Source organism: Rhyacophila brunnea, unplaced genomic scaffold, assembly GCF_057557595.1.
Source record: "Rhyacophila brunnea isolate RB1 unplaced genomic scaffold, BYU_Rbru_1.0 scaffold_22, whole genome shotgun sequence".
NCBI classification, from domain to species: Eukaryota; Metazoa; Arthropoda; class Insecta; order Trichoptera; family Rhyacophilidae; genus Rhyacophila; species Rhyacophila brunnea.
The window spans coordinates 1,655,694-1,677,486 of NW_028232882.1; the positions used below are offsets into that span (position 1 = coordinate 1,655,694).

The 21,793-nt window shown below is 32.3% G+C and overlaps 1 protein-coding gene across 1 annotated transcript in view; it reads right to left on the reverse strand.

The window, feature by feature from the left end:
* The window catches only part of Gyc32E (Guanylyl cyclase at 32E), a 243,396-nt gene that overhangs the window by 5,713 nt on the left and 215,890 nt on the right, over positions 1–21,793 (reverse strand). The window contains exons 19-20 of the mRNA XM_085949885.1: positions 11,455–11,523; positions 1,403–1,565 (exon numbers count right to left, since the gene is read on the reverse strand). Of these exons, the coding sequence (XP_085806011.1) occupies positions 1,403–1,565; positions 11,455–11,523 (232 nt within the window). The remainder of the gene's footprint in view (positions 1–1,402; positions 1,566–11,454; positions 11,524–21,793) is intronic.

The window sequence follows — 21,793 nt, forward strand, 5'->3', positions numbered from 1 at the left end:
AGTACATCCATGTGCAGTGGTGTTTTTAAACGTAAATGTAAAACCATTACTAAAATTGTTTACTGTTTAAATAATAGAAATATTTACAATAAAAAATATATTTATAATCTCTGTAATCGCAAATTTGACAAGAATTAGGCATTTTATTATTCAAAAAATGGGCACGATTACCACATTTAAAGATAATTCTAAAGATACTGATTATAAGCTATGTCTTTGATTATTCAAATGTGATAAAACATCTTACGAATAATGATTGTTTTAAAATAATTATTGACCTAAGAATGTACCAAAATTTCTTATATAGTGATGTAGCCGAAATGCATGAATGTGAAGTAAAAAAATAGACCCCATCTCTGATAATTGTCATACAAACTGCGAAAAGTGAAAAGCATTATTTGAGAAAAGTGAAACTTCCTTTAACGACTTTGGTAGTGAAATCCGTAGAAAAAGAGTTCCATCTTGCAGAAGTAGTTCTTCAGATATTTATATTATATATTCATATGTTTTTAAATAAGACGTCGTGTATCTTTATTATGTCATTAATGCCATCGTTGCCGACCCAAGTTATGCCTTTCAGAATCAAGGGCATTGTCAGCTGTAGGCGGAAGGCGAAACCTGGATCAGTAAAAACTATACTAATGGAGTAAAGAACGTAGGTAAGTACGTAAATGAAATTTTAAAAATACACAAAAATACAATAATTTTTTAAAAAGCTTATCTCGAAATGTTGTTTTGAGATGACTGTTTTGAGTTGACGATACTGGAATCAGGCGGGATTGCAAAACATCGTATAAACCATTTCTGTGTTCTTCTTTACCACATTTGTTTTTGTTTGAGATTGAGGTTTGTTATACTCAACATCTATTTATTGATACCGTGTTGCTAAATTTAGCGAAACGCTTTGAATATATGGAATAATATATGAAAATATTGATAGAAAATATCATAGTAAGTATATTATATATACAAATATCTAAGCATTGGATAAGTACCTAAGTTTTGTCTGAATCAGTGTGCAAAATTGGAAAACGGAATGGAAAAAAAAACTTTCGAAGAATGTCATTCAATTTCTCGCCTATTCCAATACATATTTCTATTTTATACAATCAAAAATTAGCCTGCGGCGTAATTACTATATTAAGTTCTTATTAACTTTAAAGAATCTATGTTAGCTCGATCAAAAAATAAACACGTGGTTAACTGTAGAGTTTCTGATTTCTACTCAAAAGTTTCTTTACAAAACGATATGCTCAATAATATTTTTTTCTGATTCATAAATGTGCTCCTAATATAAAAAAAACAATTGAGAGTCCCTGAAATGGACTGTGATTTATTAATATGGCCAGTGGGAAAGATGCAGGACTAGCTGGGATTGAAAAAATATTTCAAATGATGTTACCTATCCTCAATTTGAGTCTCGTGCCAGGACGATGCCTGACTTCCAGTCTTTTGACTCTCTCCAGGAGATGCAGTGCCATGGATGCTATCTCGCCAGCGTGCCTGTCTCCATTCCTCAGCGGAAGACCAGACACCACCATGTAAGCGTCGCCGATAGTCTCCACCTACAATATTTAGAAACACACAAAGATTAATAATGGTATACAGAGTTAATTTTGGGAAAATAATCGACAATCATTTATTAATTTTGCTCGCAGCACACGGTTTATAGCGTTATCCTGACCAGCAATTACCACGATCATAACATAGACCTCCGTGCTTTCCCGGGTACCTTCCCCAGATCAGACACTTTGCAATGCGATTCCAGCAACGAATAAAGAAAGAAAGGAAGGAACATACTGATTCTTTTAGAAAAGCCGATTTGGTAATATTAATAGTCAATATTTCTTTTGATATCACAGCAGCAAGCGATATTTCATCTGCCTAAATAATTCGTCCCTTGGGGGGTGGTCTAGTGGTGAAGACCCCCTCCCATTGTGGACGTCTGCTAATATTTAAATTATACTCAGAATTATAAGTTAATATTATGACGAAATATTTACTTATGCGGCACGTGTTTATTTAATATAGATACAAGCACATTATCAACAGGAAACGTGACTACCAGACAGGAAAGGGTTTTTGAACAACAATAATAAAAGTAAACGAAAAAAAGATAATTCCTTGAAGATTGTCGGGAAATTATTTTCCGTTGAACGACTCCACTTCACGGTCAGTCAATCCCGAAAAGTCCCTGCGGCTTGGAAAAATGTCTACTAATACCTTTTCTTTTGAATAGCTGGAAACGACAGCTGATTTCAGTGGTCATTTTAAAGTAATTTCGTATATTGTTCTTGGTATAGGAAAGGATTCCGATCTATCTTACATAATAACCTATTGAAAGTAGATTAAGTACGTTTTTATAGGTTGAATAAACATAATTAAGTCTTAGAAATAATTATAATCGAGGGTACGGACTTTCAAACAAAAATTAGAGAATTAAAGTTGATAATAATAATATCAATAATCGTGTTCGGAACTACGTACGTATGCAGTTGGCCAAATCGCAGTTCATCGTATTGAAAATATATGGCAGTACTCAGTACAGTATCGAGACCAACTCCATGTCTAAATAAAATCGTGTCCGGAAACTTGTACGTATGCAGTTCACCGTATTACACTCCACCGCGAAATGTTCTATCGGATATATATGGCCGTATATTAAAGACCGTTCAACCTCTTTGGGTCGTATAGTACTGACATAAAATTCATGTTTAAAACACAGTTTTTATCGGTTTACACTTTACAGGAAGCCAGCAGTAAACAAATTTTTAAAATAGCTGATATACTGGATTATTTGTTATGTTAGGTTAGGTTTTCATTCTTAAATTCATGAATTTTTCCAAAATCAGCTATGAAACTTGAATTAATGTTCATATTGAATTTAATAAAATTGAAGACCGTATGGTATATATGGTCATCTCTTTCCGATAGAAAACTAACGGTGATCTGTGCCACGGTGAAATGCTTTACGTACTATTTACATGTAACCAAATAAAACAATAAATACATAAATAAAAAAACTACCGGAATACAATGAAAAGACAGAAGATAGGTAGGTAAGTAAATTATAAATACAATCATATTATTATTGTATAACTTATAGACAATTTTGGTAGGTGCCTCGTAAGTATCAAGTAGTATCTAACTAATACATATCTGATAATAGTGATAATAATGATTTATGACAGCCTTAATATCAGATATTTGATACCAATTATTATTAAATGAATATTCGGTTCTTGTCTGTTTAGTGGAAGCCAGCGGAATTTTTTTTTTGAAAATAGCCGATATACTGTATTATGTGTTAAGTTAGGTTAGGTCAGTGGTCGGTAAACCGCGGATCGCGAGCCTCATGTGGCTCTTTGGCCCCTTAAGTGTGGCTCTCCCACAAATGACCACGTACGGACTAAAATAGTGAAAGATAATGTGTTTTAAGGGCGGACGTGCTCAGCGTGGGTCAAAATGGAGCTTTTTTTCTATTTTCAAAGTATGATCCTGGGCATATCTTAAACGTTGTAGATAATCTATTTATATAATTTTGAAGCCTTGTTATCCTTTATATTTATTTTAAACATTTGATGACTGCATAAAGTATTTTTATTACATAAAATAGTATTCTTTTAAACCTCTCGCTCTAATGTTTTAGAATATAGTCATATTTCAGTACATAAATGTGCAGTGGTGTTAAGATTTTTTACATTTATTAAATTTTAAACGCATTTATAAAACCATCAGTATAATTTATATCAACATTATTTAGTGAAATATCCACGAAAAAAAATTATATTGATAATCTCTGTGATCCCAAATTTGACAAGAATTAGGCATTTTATTATTCAAAAAATGGGCAAGATTAACACATTTGAAGATAATTCTAAAGATACTAATTATAAGCTATGTCTTTGACCATTGAAGTGTGATAAACATCCTACGAATAATGGTTGCTTTATAATAATTATATATTACTTGCTTACCATTGCACCATTCGTCAAGAAGAGCTTTGTGCGCAGACATTTGCAAAGTTATGGAATTGGTGATTAAGATTATCAACTCTATTATAGATAAAAAATTATGGAGCTCTAAATTTGAACATCTTTGTGCTGATATGGATATGTTGGAGAAAAACAAATGTGAACATGTTTCACAGCATAAGTATATAGAAGTCTGCTTTGAAATACCTGGAGAAGAAAGACATGATGATTTTTAATACCTGGAATAGTATTCCTGACTCATTTATGATCAGTTGAAAAGACTAGCGTTTGCTGTTTTTTCCCTTTCCGGTTCTACATATTCATGCGAACAATCTTTTTCAAGCATGAACCTTATCAAGAGTTAATTGAGAAGTCGTTTTATTGATAATAACCTGGAATCGTGCCTAAAATTAAAGACAACAACATACAAACCTGACTTATCCAAACTTTTCGAGGAGATGCAAGGCCATTGTTCATATTTAGTGTTTGTTAGTCATTGTCATGATTTAATTTTATAGATACCTTGCCTACAATTTAATTTTTATCAATAAACAAGATCATTATGTATTAAAAATGATATAACGTTAACAGCATATCTACCTATTTAGTAAGTTTAAGAAATTTGGCTCTCAAAAAAAATCTCAAACGTTGTACTGTTGATATTTGGCTCTGTTGAATAATGAGTTTGCCGACCACTTGCTTAGGTTATCATTATTGAATTCATGAAAAATTGCCGCTGTTCCCGCCTGGCTTCAGTAAACAGACTTGTGCCGAATATTTTTTTTGAATTTAATAATATGATAACATTACTGTCTGCAATGCTCTACGATTATGACGTATTGATCTCAATGGTACAACACTTACTCTAAGTGGGTGCATTATAATACAGAGAATATAAAGTACCTACTTATATTTTTGAATTATTGATAATATCGACAGCTACTTTGGGGTATAAAACAATCTTCAAAACGAAATATTTCCATTGAAACTGAGTTCAATAAATTTAGTTACATTCTCACCATTAATCATTTCAACTTGTACCAATTCCAGAATATTTTTCATGCGAGAGGTAATTAAATTTAGTTAAAATAATATAATATGCGTATTACTATATTTATTTGGTGTTACTTCTTCATTGAAAGACATGATAATATTAAAATATTTAACAGTACCGTTCATTAACTTTTTCTCATTAATTATTATAAAAAAATTTTTCGTCTTGAGACATTATCAATTGTTCAATTGAGTTTTGGTATTTCATAAGTGTGGAAGAGCTACAAAAAATACCCAATAAACTTAATACGTTTTGTTTTTTCTTTCTGTCAACACACTTATTATTATAATGATCGATATATATTTTATTTTATTTTTTTCCCACGTTTTCTTAGCTCGTATTTTTGTTTATCCGGTGGTTGTTTATCTAGTATAAATCTTGCAATATATTTTTAACTAACTTCCCGACTAGCTAGACATTTGAAATTTTTAGAATATATCCGAACACGATGCCAATGCATTCTTTTAATAGTTTTAGCCATCTTTAAGTAGAATTGAATTCATTTTCAGTTAATTCTGTTTTGTATAAAAAGTTATTTCGGAAGTAATCCGTAATCCAATCCACTAAGGGGGTGGTCCAAGCAACTGAATATTTATAATATATACGCGCGTTACTCTGGAAATCATAATGACATTTCAATATTCTATATTTGTTTGTTTGTTGCAAAATAGCAAAAAAAAATATTTGTTGACAATTGCCTTATTATTTGTCCTAAATTATTGATACATAGAATTGTCAAGTTTATATGATTCAACAGAAAATTTAAAAACGTGGTATTTAAAAAGTTCTTTTTATCTTGTCATTATTTATTTATAATATTTTTCCACTTTTTTATACTAATTCAAGATAAATATAACGACATTTTACGTTTGTTATACAAATTTGTAAAAGTATATTAATAATATAACAAGCCAATACTGTTATTACTATTAGGTTTAGAGATTTTAATAATGTTCTGAATTTGAACATCATTTGAACTGAATTGTTATTTATTTTTCAATATTTCTATTTGCTTCAATTAACCATACTTAGATGTTACAACGAGTAGAAGAAAACCACAATGCACAATAGAAAATAATTGAACAATATGAAGTTTTCATTATTATGATGGGGAAAATACATTTTCATTATAGTGGTATCATTTTATGAAAATAGCCTGCACAATATAATATTTAGGTCAGAAAAATTCCCGGTCGACGAACGTTCATATTTTTAGTAAGAAAATAATAATTGAAATGTTACTTTGTGTATATTTAATTTCCCATTTATAATGAGTTGCTGTAAAGCGGGTATATTAATGATAAATACAATAGACTTGCAGTATATAATAATATACTTTATTTTTTATTATTTAATAACTGTGATAGCTGGCCACAGTTTCTTGGAAAAAATAAATAACGGAAAGAAAAGTCTATAATATATAGTTTTACATTTTCCATAAAATGAAAATTGAAGCACGCACGGACCTTTCTCTTAGTCCCAATTAAAAATAAAAAAAAACATTATTTTAAAGTCGATAACAGATGAACGATTACGTATTGAAAAAATAGTGATTAATTAAATTTTACGTGCATGTTATATAAGGGGGAAAATTTTGCAAAGTATGAAAAAGAGTAACGTCTCACAGGTGTTTACAAATTATTTATATTCAATAAATAATGTTACATTCTTTAATACTTGTTAACTCGCTGAATAGAAAAGTGCAAGAACGTCATAACAAAAATTTGGAGAGATCCTCACATTGGTTAGTAATAAAGGTACATTATGATTGCCAAAACAATCTATCCTAGTAAGCGCATTTGAATTCCGCTGGGGCTGTATTTAGTTTTCAAAAAGATTTTTTCTAGTGGTTATATTATGTTTTCAAAGTATTTACGATCACTATAAATAATGTTACATATAAATCAAATAATTATTCGATGAATAAAAGAAATGGTTTATAATTTTTTTGTTATTAGAATAAAAATGTTACGTAAGTATCCCAAATAGCTGAATATTTGACATCACTTTCCACTGTTGATCCAAACCTTTATTAAAAACACATTTATTTTTGAAACCATAAATATATAACATTTTAATAGCACCTGACTATTTCAACGGTCCCTATATATAATTTATTGTTATTTTATTTTTTGTTCAAATAAATTATATGATATAAAGATTAAGAATGTAGCAATATTTATTGAATACTGAGCCAAGAGCTGTTTTTAGCATTTCTTTTCAAACTTTTCTCTCGGCGAATTAACAAAATTCTGTTCCGGCTCAAAGTCAACAGCATTTTTTATTCTTTTCTTATAACTTTTTTAACCGGCGAATTATTATTAATTAATTAATTAATTTATTTAAGAATACAAAACATTGTGGACATAACAAATCTAAATTCAAGACGTACACAACATGAGATTTACATTATAAGTCAAACATTACCCTCACAAGAGAGAAAAGAATATAGAAAAAGAAATATATATATAATAACAATAATAATAACAAAAAAACAAAAAAAAATCAAAACATACTTAAGTATAATTTAATACAGAAAAATATAATTTTTGAGAACGGAAAATATACAATTTTATACAGAATAATACAGTTTAAAAAATAAAATGCAAAGTACATCATTGAAAATGTCTATGTCTTTAGGGAGCGCATTTACTAGTCTTGCACCCCTCGCTAATGGTGCCTGATAGGCTTGACACGAGGAAACGGTTCCAATCCAGAATAAATCATGACTGCGACCACGTAGGTAATTGACAGGCGCATGGAAATTCAAATTCATTAGGACACCAGGATTGGAAACCATCCCTCGCGATAACAGGCAAAAGTGTTTCAACAGCAGAAGAGACCGACGAGATTCAAGAGAGTGAAAAGTAAGCATGCTTTGTAGAAAGGCAGTCGGAAAATAATCATCTGACGAATTATCGAAAGGAAAAAAGTTAAATGTTTTAAAATAAAGACATCGAAGAAATATCTTCTGGACGCGTTCTAAAATAAGCTTATAGGAAACCTCATTAGGACACCAGATAATCGACCCATATTCAAGAATGCTACGCACTAATGAGACGTAGAGTGTACGTAATACATTAGGATTCTTGAATGGTTTGGATTGTCGCATGATGAATCCTAGAAGCTTACTCGCACGTAGAGCCGTGGAAGCTATATGCGAGTGAAAGGATAATGAAGAATCAAAAATTATCCCAAGATCTTTCGCCTCAGATTGACGTTTTAAAATTTTTTTTCACATAATATAATTGTATTTAATCGGAGTTCTTGACCTAGAAAAAGTAATACAAAAGCATTTGTCAGTATTAAATTCTAATTTATTCTTTTTTGACCAACTTTCAATTGAACAGAGATTTCTCTGTAACATGCAACAGTCGGAACATTATGTTATGTTCCGACCGGAACCGTGGGAGCTTTATTTTTCCGTTTAAATTCCCTGTTTGTCAGTTTTGTCCAGTAACAATTTCTCGAATTCTCGAGATTTTCATTGATGATTTCTCGAGAAATTTTTGGATACTTATGCATTTCTCGAGACACCACTTCTTGAAAATTCTTGATCACAACCACCTCGAATCTTGGCCGCTTACCAAAAGAATTTTAACAAATTGTTTACCAGTAATAATTAGTAATCCAGCAAAGCCAACCCAGACAAAACCAATACTTAGCTACGAAATCAAACAGGTATGGAGAAACAAACTAGAGAGGCCAGAGATTAACACTTTGGAGGAGACCTTCACCCAAAGAGGGGTTCTTACAAACCAAACAAATTAATTACATATCATTGTTTAATTTATAAACATTATCTATAGATCTACCATCGTAAGTTGGCAGCCGGTCGAATTTGAAACTAAAATTGTCTATCGAGGATAAATTTGTCACAAATGCCATTTAATTTTACAACATGTTTCTCGAATTATGGATTGCGCTTGCGTTTATTTAGCTCTCATGGCGTCAAAATATCAAAAACACATTATATTTAGTGTTAATAAATAAAATATACCGACCTATTAAAAAAGAGATCAACAAGTAAAAAAAGCTTTTTCCTTTTAAATAAGGAATGCACCTAATACATAATTTTATATTTGATATAGTATTTTATAATCGAATGAGTGTTTGTTGCTTATTTAGGTAGGTACGCTGTTTTTCTTGCTCGCAAGATTTTTATTGTTTGTACGTTTGAAAACATAAAGAACATTTTAGATTATGAATAAACGAATGTGACCTTTCAATATTTGACATTATTCGATAGCTACTTAGCACCAATTATTTGGTAAGTATTTAAAGTAAGCTATATTTTAATATAATCAACAACGAATAATGTCTCCGCAGACGAAGCGCAAGCCGAAAATAACTTCGCAGTATGTAATTTTTACTGATTGGGCGTTATGACAAATTTATACCAGACTGAGTCAAATGTTTACATTTTGAAACGTCAGCGTGCAGAATTCGGGATATATTATATTGTGTTATTGAAAATACAGAAAAAATAAGTATTGTGCATAATGGCAAGTAGTTCTAAAACAGTTCGTGGGAATGCCAGATACATCATTTTAAAAGTATGGCAATTCTGCGATGATGAAAAAGGACAAAAAGAATTGGTTATTTATATCGATAATGGAATACAACGGCCAGTCGCCATGACAGTTGAAGATTTATTTTCAGTGTTACCAAGTTGCATTTATATTACAACGCAAGTAATTTCTTGTTTTTTTTAGTTTTGTTCAAAGTTATGATATAAATAAAAATCTATGTTGAATAGCAATATAAATGAATACTTACTTATTATTTGTGTATGTAAACGGATTTATAAAGAAATTTAGAATATTAATTAAACTGACATTTACAAGTTTGAATCCCATAATATGACCTCGACTGGTTTTATTTTTACCGTAAATGGAGTGACACAGAATCGGATGATAGTCTATCTGGAATTGAAACATTATGGTAGTTATATAATTTCTACATTGTTTGTGTAATTTATAGTTATCGTGTTTCATTTAAAATTCCATTTATGTTGATACTATTTAACTGTCTAGAGTTTAATTTATTTTCGTTTTTTTTATTATATTTTTTTCCATGACCAAAATATACACAATACTAATTTATATTTTCCAATTTCTGATTTTTCCTACTATGCATTTCTTCCTCGTGGTTATAAAAAAAGTAACACGTTTTTATTTTGATTGTGTTAAATTTTTATTTTAAAAATATTTGTACAGAAATCTACTCATCATCATCATCAGGAGCGCGACAACCCCGGTGTGGGTCCTGGCCTCCTCCAACAGCTTCCTCCACCTGTCCCTATCCAGTGTGGCCGCTTTCCAATTTGGTACCCCCAGAATACGGCAGTCACTGGCAGCTCCATCTAACCAGCGAATCTTTGGCCTCCCTCTTCTTCTACGTCCTATTGGATTGCTGGACATCACTCTCTTTGTCGGTTCATTGTCATTCATACGGTGCACATGACCTAGCAATCGCAGTCTCCCAATCTTGATTGATTGAACTGCGCTGCAATTTTCGTACAGTCCGTAGAGCTCAGCATTATATCTTCTCCTCCAATTGGTGCCATCCCTGATCGGACCATATATACGGCGGAGAATTTTTCTTTCAAAGATGTTCAGGGCTCGTTCATTTCGCAGAGTTAATGTCCAGGTTTCCGATGCGTAGGTGAGCACTGGCTTTACAAGTGTCTTGTAAAGAGTGCTTTTAGTTTGACGAGATAGTAAGCGGGACTTAAAATGTCTTAACAGACCAAAGTAGCATTTATTCGCAGACATGATTCTCTTGTTGATTTCTTCTGTAATATCATTATGTCGAGTTACAAGAGATCCAAGGTATATGAAACTGTCGACCGTATCAAACTTGTATGCACCAATATCTAACAGAAACCTACTACCAATAAAAAATTATAAATTACCATTTTTTTGTTAGTTATGGCAACATTCTCAATGTCATACTAGCGCCCTCGCTGAAATGCCAATTTGTGATGGTAGATCTATAATAGTTTTATATACAAAAATAAAAATCTTAATTTATATATGTATTATACAAAAATATAAATAATAATAATAATTAATATTATATAAACTAGAAAATATAATAGATATTATATTCATAGGTTATATATATTCATTAGATATTATCATTTAACTGTCATTTACTTTTGTTTGTAAGAAATAAAAAGGCTTTTTTATTTATTATTTTAACAGTTAATAAACACTAATTGTATAATCTATTAAGTACCTAGTTACATGCTACGAGCCCAAACGCACACTGAAAACAACAACATGTGAAATTTACTAGACGCGAAATTCGAACCCACGATTCATTGTATCAAAATGTACATCGAAATGTACAAGTACAAGTAAAATGTACAAAAATGTATATACATGCATACGTTTAATTAATTAATGAACACTTATGTACCTTATAGACGTCATAATGCGAAATAATGGAATCGCAACAGGTGTACAAATCGTTCAGAAGTTCAACGACCTGCAAAAGAAGCAAAACAATATAAAATTAAGAAAGGGTGTATTATAACATAATATTTTATGATTTAGAAAAAATGTATATACCTAGGTAGGTACTTAGTACTTTCTTCAAACGCGAAAAAATGAAAATGATTTTTTTTTACACAGGTTGACTAACATCGTATTGGTAGGTACGTTATGAGTATTAAAAAACTCTAAACCCATGCGTTGGCAAATACGAATAAATTATAAACTGAAAAAAATGTTGACTACGATGAAAATTTTTATATCAAAATCAATTCATTATTCATTGTTAAACTGCCGAATAGAGGGCTACTATGGACAGAATTTCATATCTACGTTTATATATTTTATAAAAATCAATGGGAAAATTATTATGGTGGATAGTAGGTAGGTAATAAAATAGGTGGATTTAATTTTTTTATGTTAATGTAAGAGTAATAATCGAAAAACACTTAGTTTTTTCTTAACTAGTTAATTCTTATCTATTTAAGAAAACAGAACATTGTGGACATAACAAATCTAAATTGAAGACATTCACAACATGAGATTTACATTATAACAAATATTACCCTCAAACGAAAGTATACAGTTTTATACAGAAATAATTACAAGATAAAAAGAACTTTTTATATACAACGTTTTTAAATTTTGTTGAACCATATAAACTTGACTAGCTTAAATGATCAAAAAATTTTGTACTTCACATGTCATATTGAGTTCCATAGTAACGCACGTATATACTAATAATTTAGTTGCTAGGATCTCAGACCCCTAGCAACCAATAATGGTGTCGAAATAACTTTTCATACAAAACACAATTAACTAAAAATGAATTCAATTCTACTTAAAGATGGCTGAAAGTATTGAAAAAAAATGCATTGGCATAGTGTTCATATATATTATAAAAGTTTCAAATGTCTAGCTAGTCGGGAAGTTAGTTAAAAATCGATTGCAAGATTTCTACCGGACAAAGAACCACCGGACAAATAAGAATACGAGCTAAGAAAAACATTGTAAAATACTACCTACTATAAGATCGGTAAATTGGTCAGCCTACTAGGGACTTCTGGTGGCAGAATACGAAGCATGCAATTTAATTCATTATATAGATAATTTACATTTGTAAATAAAATTAAAGTTTTAATTAATTAGGTAGGTAGTATGAATCTACCATTATTAAAAAAAATATTATGATGCTACCAAAACTACATTCGATATAAATAGAAAAAACTTCAAGTTAAACGCATTTCATTATTTTTCAAAATATAAATTAATAATATTATTTACTCAAAAATCTCTTTGATGCCTTCAAGGCAAAATGGTTTTTTTTAAATTGTTATTTCATTTTACGTAAATAATATTTATTTTTGTTGTTTTTAGATTAGTAATCAATACAATCAATCATCAATGATGCGATCTGTCGTTTTTTGGTTTCGTCGGGAGTTCCGTCATGACATGAGCCTCTTGGTGCCTGTCGACAAAATAACAAGTGGCCTGATGGTATCACGATGATGTGGTGGATTGGATAAACTCGCGGTATCTCATCTGAATAAATCAGTTAAATCGTCAGGTTCAGCAGCTCTTTTGGCTTAGCATAACAAAGCCAAAAATATGACTGTCTGTCTCCAAAGTATATCGCCTGTCCCCTGAGTTTCTGGATGTTTGGACCCTATGAAACCTTGAATTTGAAGACGGTAGCTGAGATCAGTCGTTGCTTAACTGATAAATATGATATGTTACAATCACCCTAAAGATATTTTTAATTATTGGAAATATAGTGTTGGAAATTTGTTAATAATTAATACCATGTCAAAAATTATTTTGAAGTCCTACGTATGACTTATTTATTGAATTTAAATTGTGAAATACTATTAAGATTTTGTCGATTAATGGTTCCTATGTATATAGTATTTATCTAGCGAAGGTTCACCTCCACTCTGCTAAGTAGTTAGTAGTATTGATCAAGCCAGACAACTCGTGGTTTACGCTCGCGGACGGTGTGGTGAGGATACACATTGTAATATAAATTGACTATACCAGGGTTGGCGAACCTTTTTAGGTACGCATGCCAAAATTTTTCAAATATTATTTTTCGACTGTCTGACGTGCCGAGCAGTTTTTTATGGGGAAAAAATAGTTTTCAAGAATTCTATTTAAAAGTTAAAAAATACAATTGAGTTATTGAGATTCTGTCTTTCAACGTGCTTCTAGCCGAAGGCATATCATTTATTCTTTGAATATTTCCATCCTTGTTTTAAAAATTTTCAAAGAGATCGTGGGAGCATTTAAACCACGTTTCGTATATTCCCCATAACTGAACGGTTTTGCATTTTCACTGTCTACCAGAATTACTACTGCTAGTTCTACCAAGTTTTTGTTTCTTATTTGGTACAGCCATTTTTGTGGGTAGAAATTAAGTTTTTCACACAAAAAAACACACTTGATTGGATTTGAACTAACGATTGTTCGGTTATCAGCCGAACCCACAACCATTACGCCACAGAATGATACTGCAATCGTGACGATTATACAGTATAATATTATAATTTAGAATGTTCCGTTGCTAGGCAGCTAATTTATTATTGTCGGCCATTCGCAATTCCTTATGTAAACAAACTATTAAACGTCATAGTGGCAGTTGTTACTTTAATAATGAAAACAACGATAAATAATTATATAATTTAGTAATATAAGTTAAAGTGTATAGAAATAAACCAACGGTGTTCCAATAAGCAGTCATTTTTCTTGAGTGTGTAATTTAACAAGATAATTAAGAGCTAGTCGAAGAATCTAGTTTATCACAAGTTTTGTTTTTGTTTTGTTACGCCAAAGAAGTATAACTTCTAACGCGCGTACATAAGTACACACACCGATTTTTTACTGATTTGATACTGTATTACTTAGCTTGAGTTTTTACGCACAAATTGACAAAAGAATTGTTCCGATAGGATGAGGCATTCTCTCGCTACAGGAGTCTCAAGCATTGTAAATCGATCAAAATCAGAGGTTCCGCCACCTGATGAGGTTAGTTCGATAATATTATGTGTGATGCGTAAAGCCCAAGGACCGACCTAATTAAATATTTATATTAAACGTAATGCTTATTCTTAAACAGTATTTGCCTACTATTTTTTACTAGTTTCGTCTTTTCCGTTTGCGTATCGGTTGGCAAAGCTTACTTGTTATACTTATATTATTTTTTAAATAATATTAAAAACCGTAAAAAATATCCATGGATATGTCGTTATTATTTTTAATTATTATATATAATATATTTATTTGTAAAGCTTTTTTGTAAAAAAAAAATGTTTTTTCTCTCTTCAAAATAAAACATTCGCGTGCCATGCAAAATCATCTCGCGTGCTATAGGTTTGCCATCACTGGACTGCGCCTACCTATTTAGTATGTAGTTCACAATACGGTTGGCAATTAAGTTCACATTGACCTTTTGAATTTTCATCGCGGAATGTGTATAACAGAAATCTGATTATATTATTATTGAAAGCTAAAATCAGAGCTATTGTTTGAGAGTGTATCTGTCTGAAAATTTGAATTTGAATGCAAAACAAAAGCATACAAATTTTCTATAGCCTACGTGACACACGAAAAAAGATGGCGTCTGTTGTCATCAATTGTCATAAAAACTTTTTAAATACATTATTATCGTTCTAATAAATTCATAATAATTATTATGAATTAGTAATAGTACGCGACTTTGTACGTGTGAAAAAATGAATTCAAAATTCGATGGATATGAAGATTAAACTGATTCGATTTGTTTTTTTAATCAATGAAATTCACCTAGAGATCACTTTACCTACTAGTGTTTAAATTTAATTATGACGTGTTCTCGTGTGGCTATTCAATTGAAAAGTTGCAGTGCTTGAAATGGACCAGAACGCACCGGAGCGCGTCTTGTGGTAAAAATAAAAATGGCGCACCGGTTAGGAAATTACGAGGGTGGGTCAATAAGTCCTTAGAAAAGCCGACAGGTGGCGCGAATTGTACTGTAAGCGGTTTGTTTTCATGCAGCGGCACTACCGATTCAGTATGCTGCGAAGTTTCAATCAGATCGGTCGGGTTGTTGTGTGTTTCTCGTACATTTAAAAAAAAAATTGCTTGTGGAAAATGGCAAAATGGAAAATGGAGAAAATTGAGTTTAGAGCTGTTATTAAACATTTTAATATAAAAGGGTTAACAGCAAAGGAAATAAAAAATGAGTTGGATTTAGTTCACGGCATATCTGCTCCTTCACTTGCAACTATTTATAACTGGTTAAATGAATTTAAACGTGGTCGTACATCAACAAAGGATGAACCACGCTCAGGACGTCCTGTAGAGGTGACTACACCAGAAATGATCAATAAAATCCACGATATGGTGTTAAGTGACCGAAGATTAAGGTTGAATGAGATAATTGAGGTTACAGGGATCTCAAAAGGTAGCGTCATTTCTATTTTACATGACAAATTGGGCATGAAAAATATTTCTGCAAGATGGGTGCCGCGTTTGCTCACAGTCGACAATAAACGCAATAAGGTGGTGGCCTCTAAAGCCCTGTTGTCGCTCATGCAACGCAATCCGGATGAATTTTTTCGTCGCTTTGTGACTGTAGATGAAACATGGATACACCACTATACTCCCGAGACGAAAGAACAGTCAAAGCAGTGGATTGCAAAGGCAAACCATGTCCAAAGAAGGCGAAAACCGTAAAATCAGCTGGTAAGGTTATGGCTTCTGTATTTTGGGATGCACGTGAAATTATTTTCGTTGACTATTTGGAAATAGGAAAAACAATAGCAGGGGATTATTATGCATCTTTATTGGACCAGCTAAAAAACAAAATTGAAGAAAAACGGCCTCATTTAAACAGGAAAAAAATCCTCTTTCATCAGGACAATGCCCGTGTTCACACATGTTTACGATCAATGGCTAAAATTGAAGAATTGAAGTTCGAATTGGTCGACCACCCACTGTATTCGCCAGATTTAGCCCCCAGTGACTTTTTCCTTTTCCCAAACTTAAAAAAATGGCTAAGTGGACAACGTTTTTTTTCAAATGAAGAAGTCATCGATCGGACAAATGCTTATTTTGAGGACCTTCCGAAAACTTATTTTTCTGACGGTTTAAAAAAAATTGAGAAACGTCTAACCAAGTGTATTGAGCTCCAAGGAGATTATGTTGAGAAATAAAAAAAAAATACAAAAATAAAAAGTGTTTTAATGCTTTTTTCAAAGAAATATTGACCCACCCTCGTATTATGAAAATCATTACATTAATTTACATTTTTTAATAATGTTTAATAAGAAAATTGACATGTTTTTAGAAACAATTATAACATTTTGTATTGTTTTATTACAAAGTTTTTAGGCGACTCAATATAGGTAACATAAATTCTGGATAATTAGAGTTTTGTACCATTCCATTGGATTTAGGTTTAGTATTTCTAGATTCACCTACCGACATCTTCAATGTCTGTGGATATTATATAATAATACTAATTGTCAATTGATATACTAATCAATTGTAAATAATACATAATTTATAAGATTTTTTAAAAATAGTAACGTTCCGCGGGGGTAGAAAACACACATGCACTACTTATATGTGGCAGATAAAGCAAGAAAAAAAAAATAATATCAATTTTGACAGCACATTTCTTTTACATTTGTTTTTTTCTCCTGCGACGCTAAGCCTGGGCCTACCCATTTCTTTTGTAGAAGTGTGCATCAGATCTCTAAAGACTATTATTGCATTTGTCTATCTAAAGTAGGTACGTAGGTATTTATATAAGTGTTTAACAAAAAAAGCGCACACTTTAATATTTTTGGAAAATTATCGAGCGGTCCGGTTAATAAACTTTTCTATTTCGAGCGCTGGATAAGTGGAAACCATATTTCAACAAAATTAATCAACTTGGAAGTTGAGTTTAATGAACTTATGGTTCATTTAATTTTTTGTCGACTCAACAGTAAATGATAGCATAGCAAGTTGTCTATTCAACGCAATATGTCTATTTCATTGACGCCAACTTTTGTACAAATTTGCTATTTTGCATATTTAATTAAATTTAGATTTTATTCGATAATACAAAAACTGAATAGTGAGAAGAAACTGCAGGGTTGATTGCTACAAAAAGAAAGGACTCCATTCATACAATCGAAACAATGGTAGAAATAATTAGCTGAAAGCGAATCTTTTGTATCAATCGATCGGTTGTACCCACTAGTACTACGATGGAAATATATTATCTTCAAAGATTGTTTCCAAAAGACACAGCATAGTGATGGATGACATGGAGAGGTTTTTGCTATCGTGAATTGATGATAAACATCAAAAAGATGCCCTTCTGAGTTTTTCAATTATTCAAGCTGAGGCTCTTAGTTTGAATTAAGATTGGGAGACTCGATTGAAATAATTTTAACATGAAATTTCAAGCAAGTAAAGGCTGATTCAACAAATTTAAGCTGAGGTATTTTTTACATAATATTAAATTTACGGTTACATATAAATTGTACGTAAAACATTTCACTGTGGCACAGTTTGCTGTGAGATTTATTATCGAAAAGAGATGACCGTACACTATACGGTCTCCCATTTTATTAGATTTCTTCGATATGAACATTTATTTATTTTTCATAACTGATTTTGACAAAATTCATGAATTTAAGAATAAAAATCTAACCTAACCTAACAAATAATCCAGTACATATATCGGCTATTTTCTAAATTTGTTTACTGCTGGATTCCTGTAAAGTGTAAACCGACAAAGGCCGTGTTTTATTTAAACATGGATTTTATGTCAGCACTATACCTACGACCTAAAGAGGCTGGACGGTCTTTAATATACGGCCATATATTTCCGATACAAGATTTCACGGTGAATTGTGGATACGGCGAGCTGAAAACGTACAACTTTCCGGATACGTAAATTTACAAGAGAAGCTGCCAGTGCAGATAAAGAAGCTGCATATGAATTTATTTCTTCCCCGCACGATCGACAACGGCTGTATATATGAACGTACGCGTGCCTCTGTCTACATCTTACTCTATCACTCCGCTGCTGCTATATTTATTTATTCTTTTGAAAAAGACACGTTGAGTACATAACAAAATATTAATTCAGGACGTTCACAACATGACATTTAGAATAAAAATTACAAGTAATCAGTTCGGAAAATCAGAAAAAACAAAGTGGAGGAAAAAAAAAGCAAAAATAGTTTTATACAAAAGAAATAAAATTTAAAAAAAACAACAATGATTCAAAAAGTACAAATTAAACAATAAAATAGAATTTAAAAAACAGAATATATAATGGATCGCCAAAAATATCTACATCTCTAGGGAGTGCATTGACCAACCGCACAGCCCTCGCTATTGGTGCCTGGTGAGCCTGACATGAGGAAACAGCTTTCACCTAAAATAGGTCATGGCTGCGACCACGCATGTAATTGACGGGTGTGTAAAAATTAAAATTTTCTAGAATATCGGGATTGAAAATGATACCACGTGAGAGCAGGGAAAAATGCTTTAAGAGCAGAAGTGACCTACAAGCTTCAAGAGAATGAAAGGCGAGCATGCCTTGAAGAAAGTTAGTCGGAAAATACTCGTTTGAGAAGGTGTCAAAAGGAAAATAATTATAAACTTTAAAATAGAGATGACGAAGAATTTTTTTCTGAACACGCTCTAAAACAAGCTTATAAGAAACTTCATAAGGACTCCAGATGATGGAGCCATACTCAAGAATACTCCGTACTAACGACACATAGAGTGTACGTAAAACAGTTGGATTCTTGAATGACTTGGCTTGTCTCATGACGAATCCTAGAAGCTTGCTCGCACGCAATGCCGTAGAAGTGATGTGCGAGCGAAATGATAAACGTGAGTCAAACAATATGCCAAGGTCTTTAATTTCTGATTGACGCTTCAGTAATCTATTTGACATATTGTAGTTGAAAATAATTGGAGATCTTGATTTTGAAAAGCTAATACACACACATTTATCAGTATTAAATTCGAGTTTATTTTTTCGCCCAAATTTCAATTGAGTTGAGATTATTTTGTAATATGTGACAATCTAATTCACTGTGAATTGACGCATATAATTTTAAATCATCAGCAAAGAGTAAAAACTGGATTCCATTTATAACATTGACAATGTCATTAATGAATATAAGAAACATAATTGGACCAAGATTTGATCCTTGGGGAACACCTGAATAAGTTTGAAAGACGTCGGATCTACACCTTGCATACTCCACATATTGACAGCGATGCGAAAAGTAAGATTTGAAAAAGTTGATAAAATTTATAGATCCACCTACTGCACTTAATTTGTTAATGAGAATATCATGATCTACCCGATCAAAAACCTTTGACATATCTGTATAAATTTCGTCCACTTGACAATTTTACATTCAGCAAATAAGATATGTACTCAGTATACGTTATAAGGTTTGTAACTGTTGATCGAGCTGATCGAAATCCATGCTGAGCGTCAGTCAGTTGACCGTCTACATGTTTATAAATATACCTATGCAAAATAGACTCAAATAATTTAGCTCGTGCAGATAGAACAGCCACCGGGCGAAAATTTATTATTTCAGAGCGCGAGCCTTTTTTGTGCACCGGACGAATACGGGTTAGGCTCCAACAATCTGGGAAGACAGAAGTACTTGGCTGAGATTAAATAAATATAGTAGAGGGTCAGTTAACAACTTATGACAGCCCTTTAAAATCCAAGGGGGGATACCACCAGGACCTACTGAGGATTTTGGATATATTTGAGAGAAAGCATACACCATGTCAGTCTCATCCAGAAGACCAATATCACTAGTACTGGCCAGGAAGATGAAATACTATCCGGGTGAGGTGTGGGCAATATCGAAGGAGCTTTAGAATATACAGACATAAAATATTGAGCGAAACCGTTAGCAATGGACTGGGAGCCACTCAAAACGCTCCCTTCCAGAGACATAGATGATAATTGAGCAGTAGAGTCGCGCGTACTTCTAAAGTAATTCCAAAATGATTTAGGATCTGACGCTAACTTCTCCCCGATACCATCAATGTATGACTTATACGCAGCACCGATGGAACGATGCACACTCCTACGCAGATTAGAAAATAAAATATAATCGCTGAGACACTTTGATTTCTTCCATTTTTTGTGATGCAAGTGCTTTAGTCGAATGTTTTTAATTAAATCAAAATTGAACCATTTTGGGTAGCTGCGAGAAGAGCCCGATGATTTTTTTATAAAGAATGACTTGTCAAATACATTATATATACATTGGTAAAATACCTTCACTGCAGCATTGACGTCACTAATCGAATATAAAATTTCCCAATCAACATTCTGAAATTCGTAATACATATGGAATAGGTCGCCCTTAAAGAAGTTCCACAAATTATTATTAATAAACTTCGATTCAATTCATTCACTGTCTCCATTTCCAACATTGTGATGTTGAATACGACTATTTGTGAACCGTAAAGAATTTAATGGCAAATCTATTGAGAGCGCGGGGTGATATGCATCTTCAGGTATAAGTGGGTCGGCACACGCATGTACCGGTACACAACAATCTGAATCCGCCAAAACTAAGTCCAAAATTCGCGATTTTACATTTCTAATCTCTGAAAACTGCTTGAGATTCATACAGGACAAAAAATGAGCAAACTCCAGATCGATATTTGTCGAACATGAATACAAATTGAAATCACCAATGATGGTTATGCAATTTTCAACTGGCAAGTTTTCAAAGTATGAAAAGAACGAATTATATGCATCGCGAGACGATCGCGGTGGAAAATACACGCAACAAACAGTGAAAAATGACCCATTGCACCGTAATCGAATAATAACGACGTCAATAGCTGCAGCAAAGTGACAGTCAACAACAGATATACTGTCCACTCGGTCGGAGCGTACAGCAATGAGAACGCCACCACCTCTCTGTCCAAATCTACGGTCACAACGAAATACCAGATATCTTTCATCAAACAGCTCGGAATCACACATTGAGTCGTTGAGCCAAGTTTCGCTCAGACATATGACTGTAAAGTCAGATGCTAGAACAGCATTTCGCAGATCAACGGACTTAGTTCGAAGACCCCGAACGTTTTGATAATAGACATCTAGCTTCTGAAATGAATTAATATTATTTGGACGTCACAGTTTCGGACTACGAGAAGGCCGTTTCCACTGCCACTCGCTTACGACCGAGTTAACAGGCCAGTTAACATATTGTTGCAAGTGCTTATTT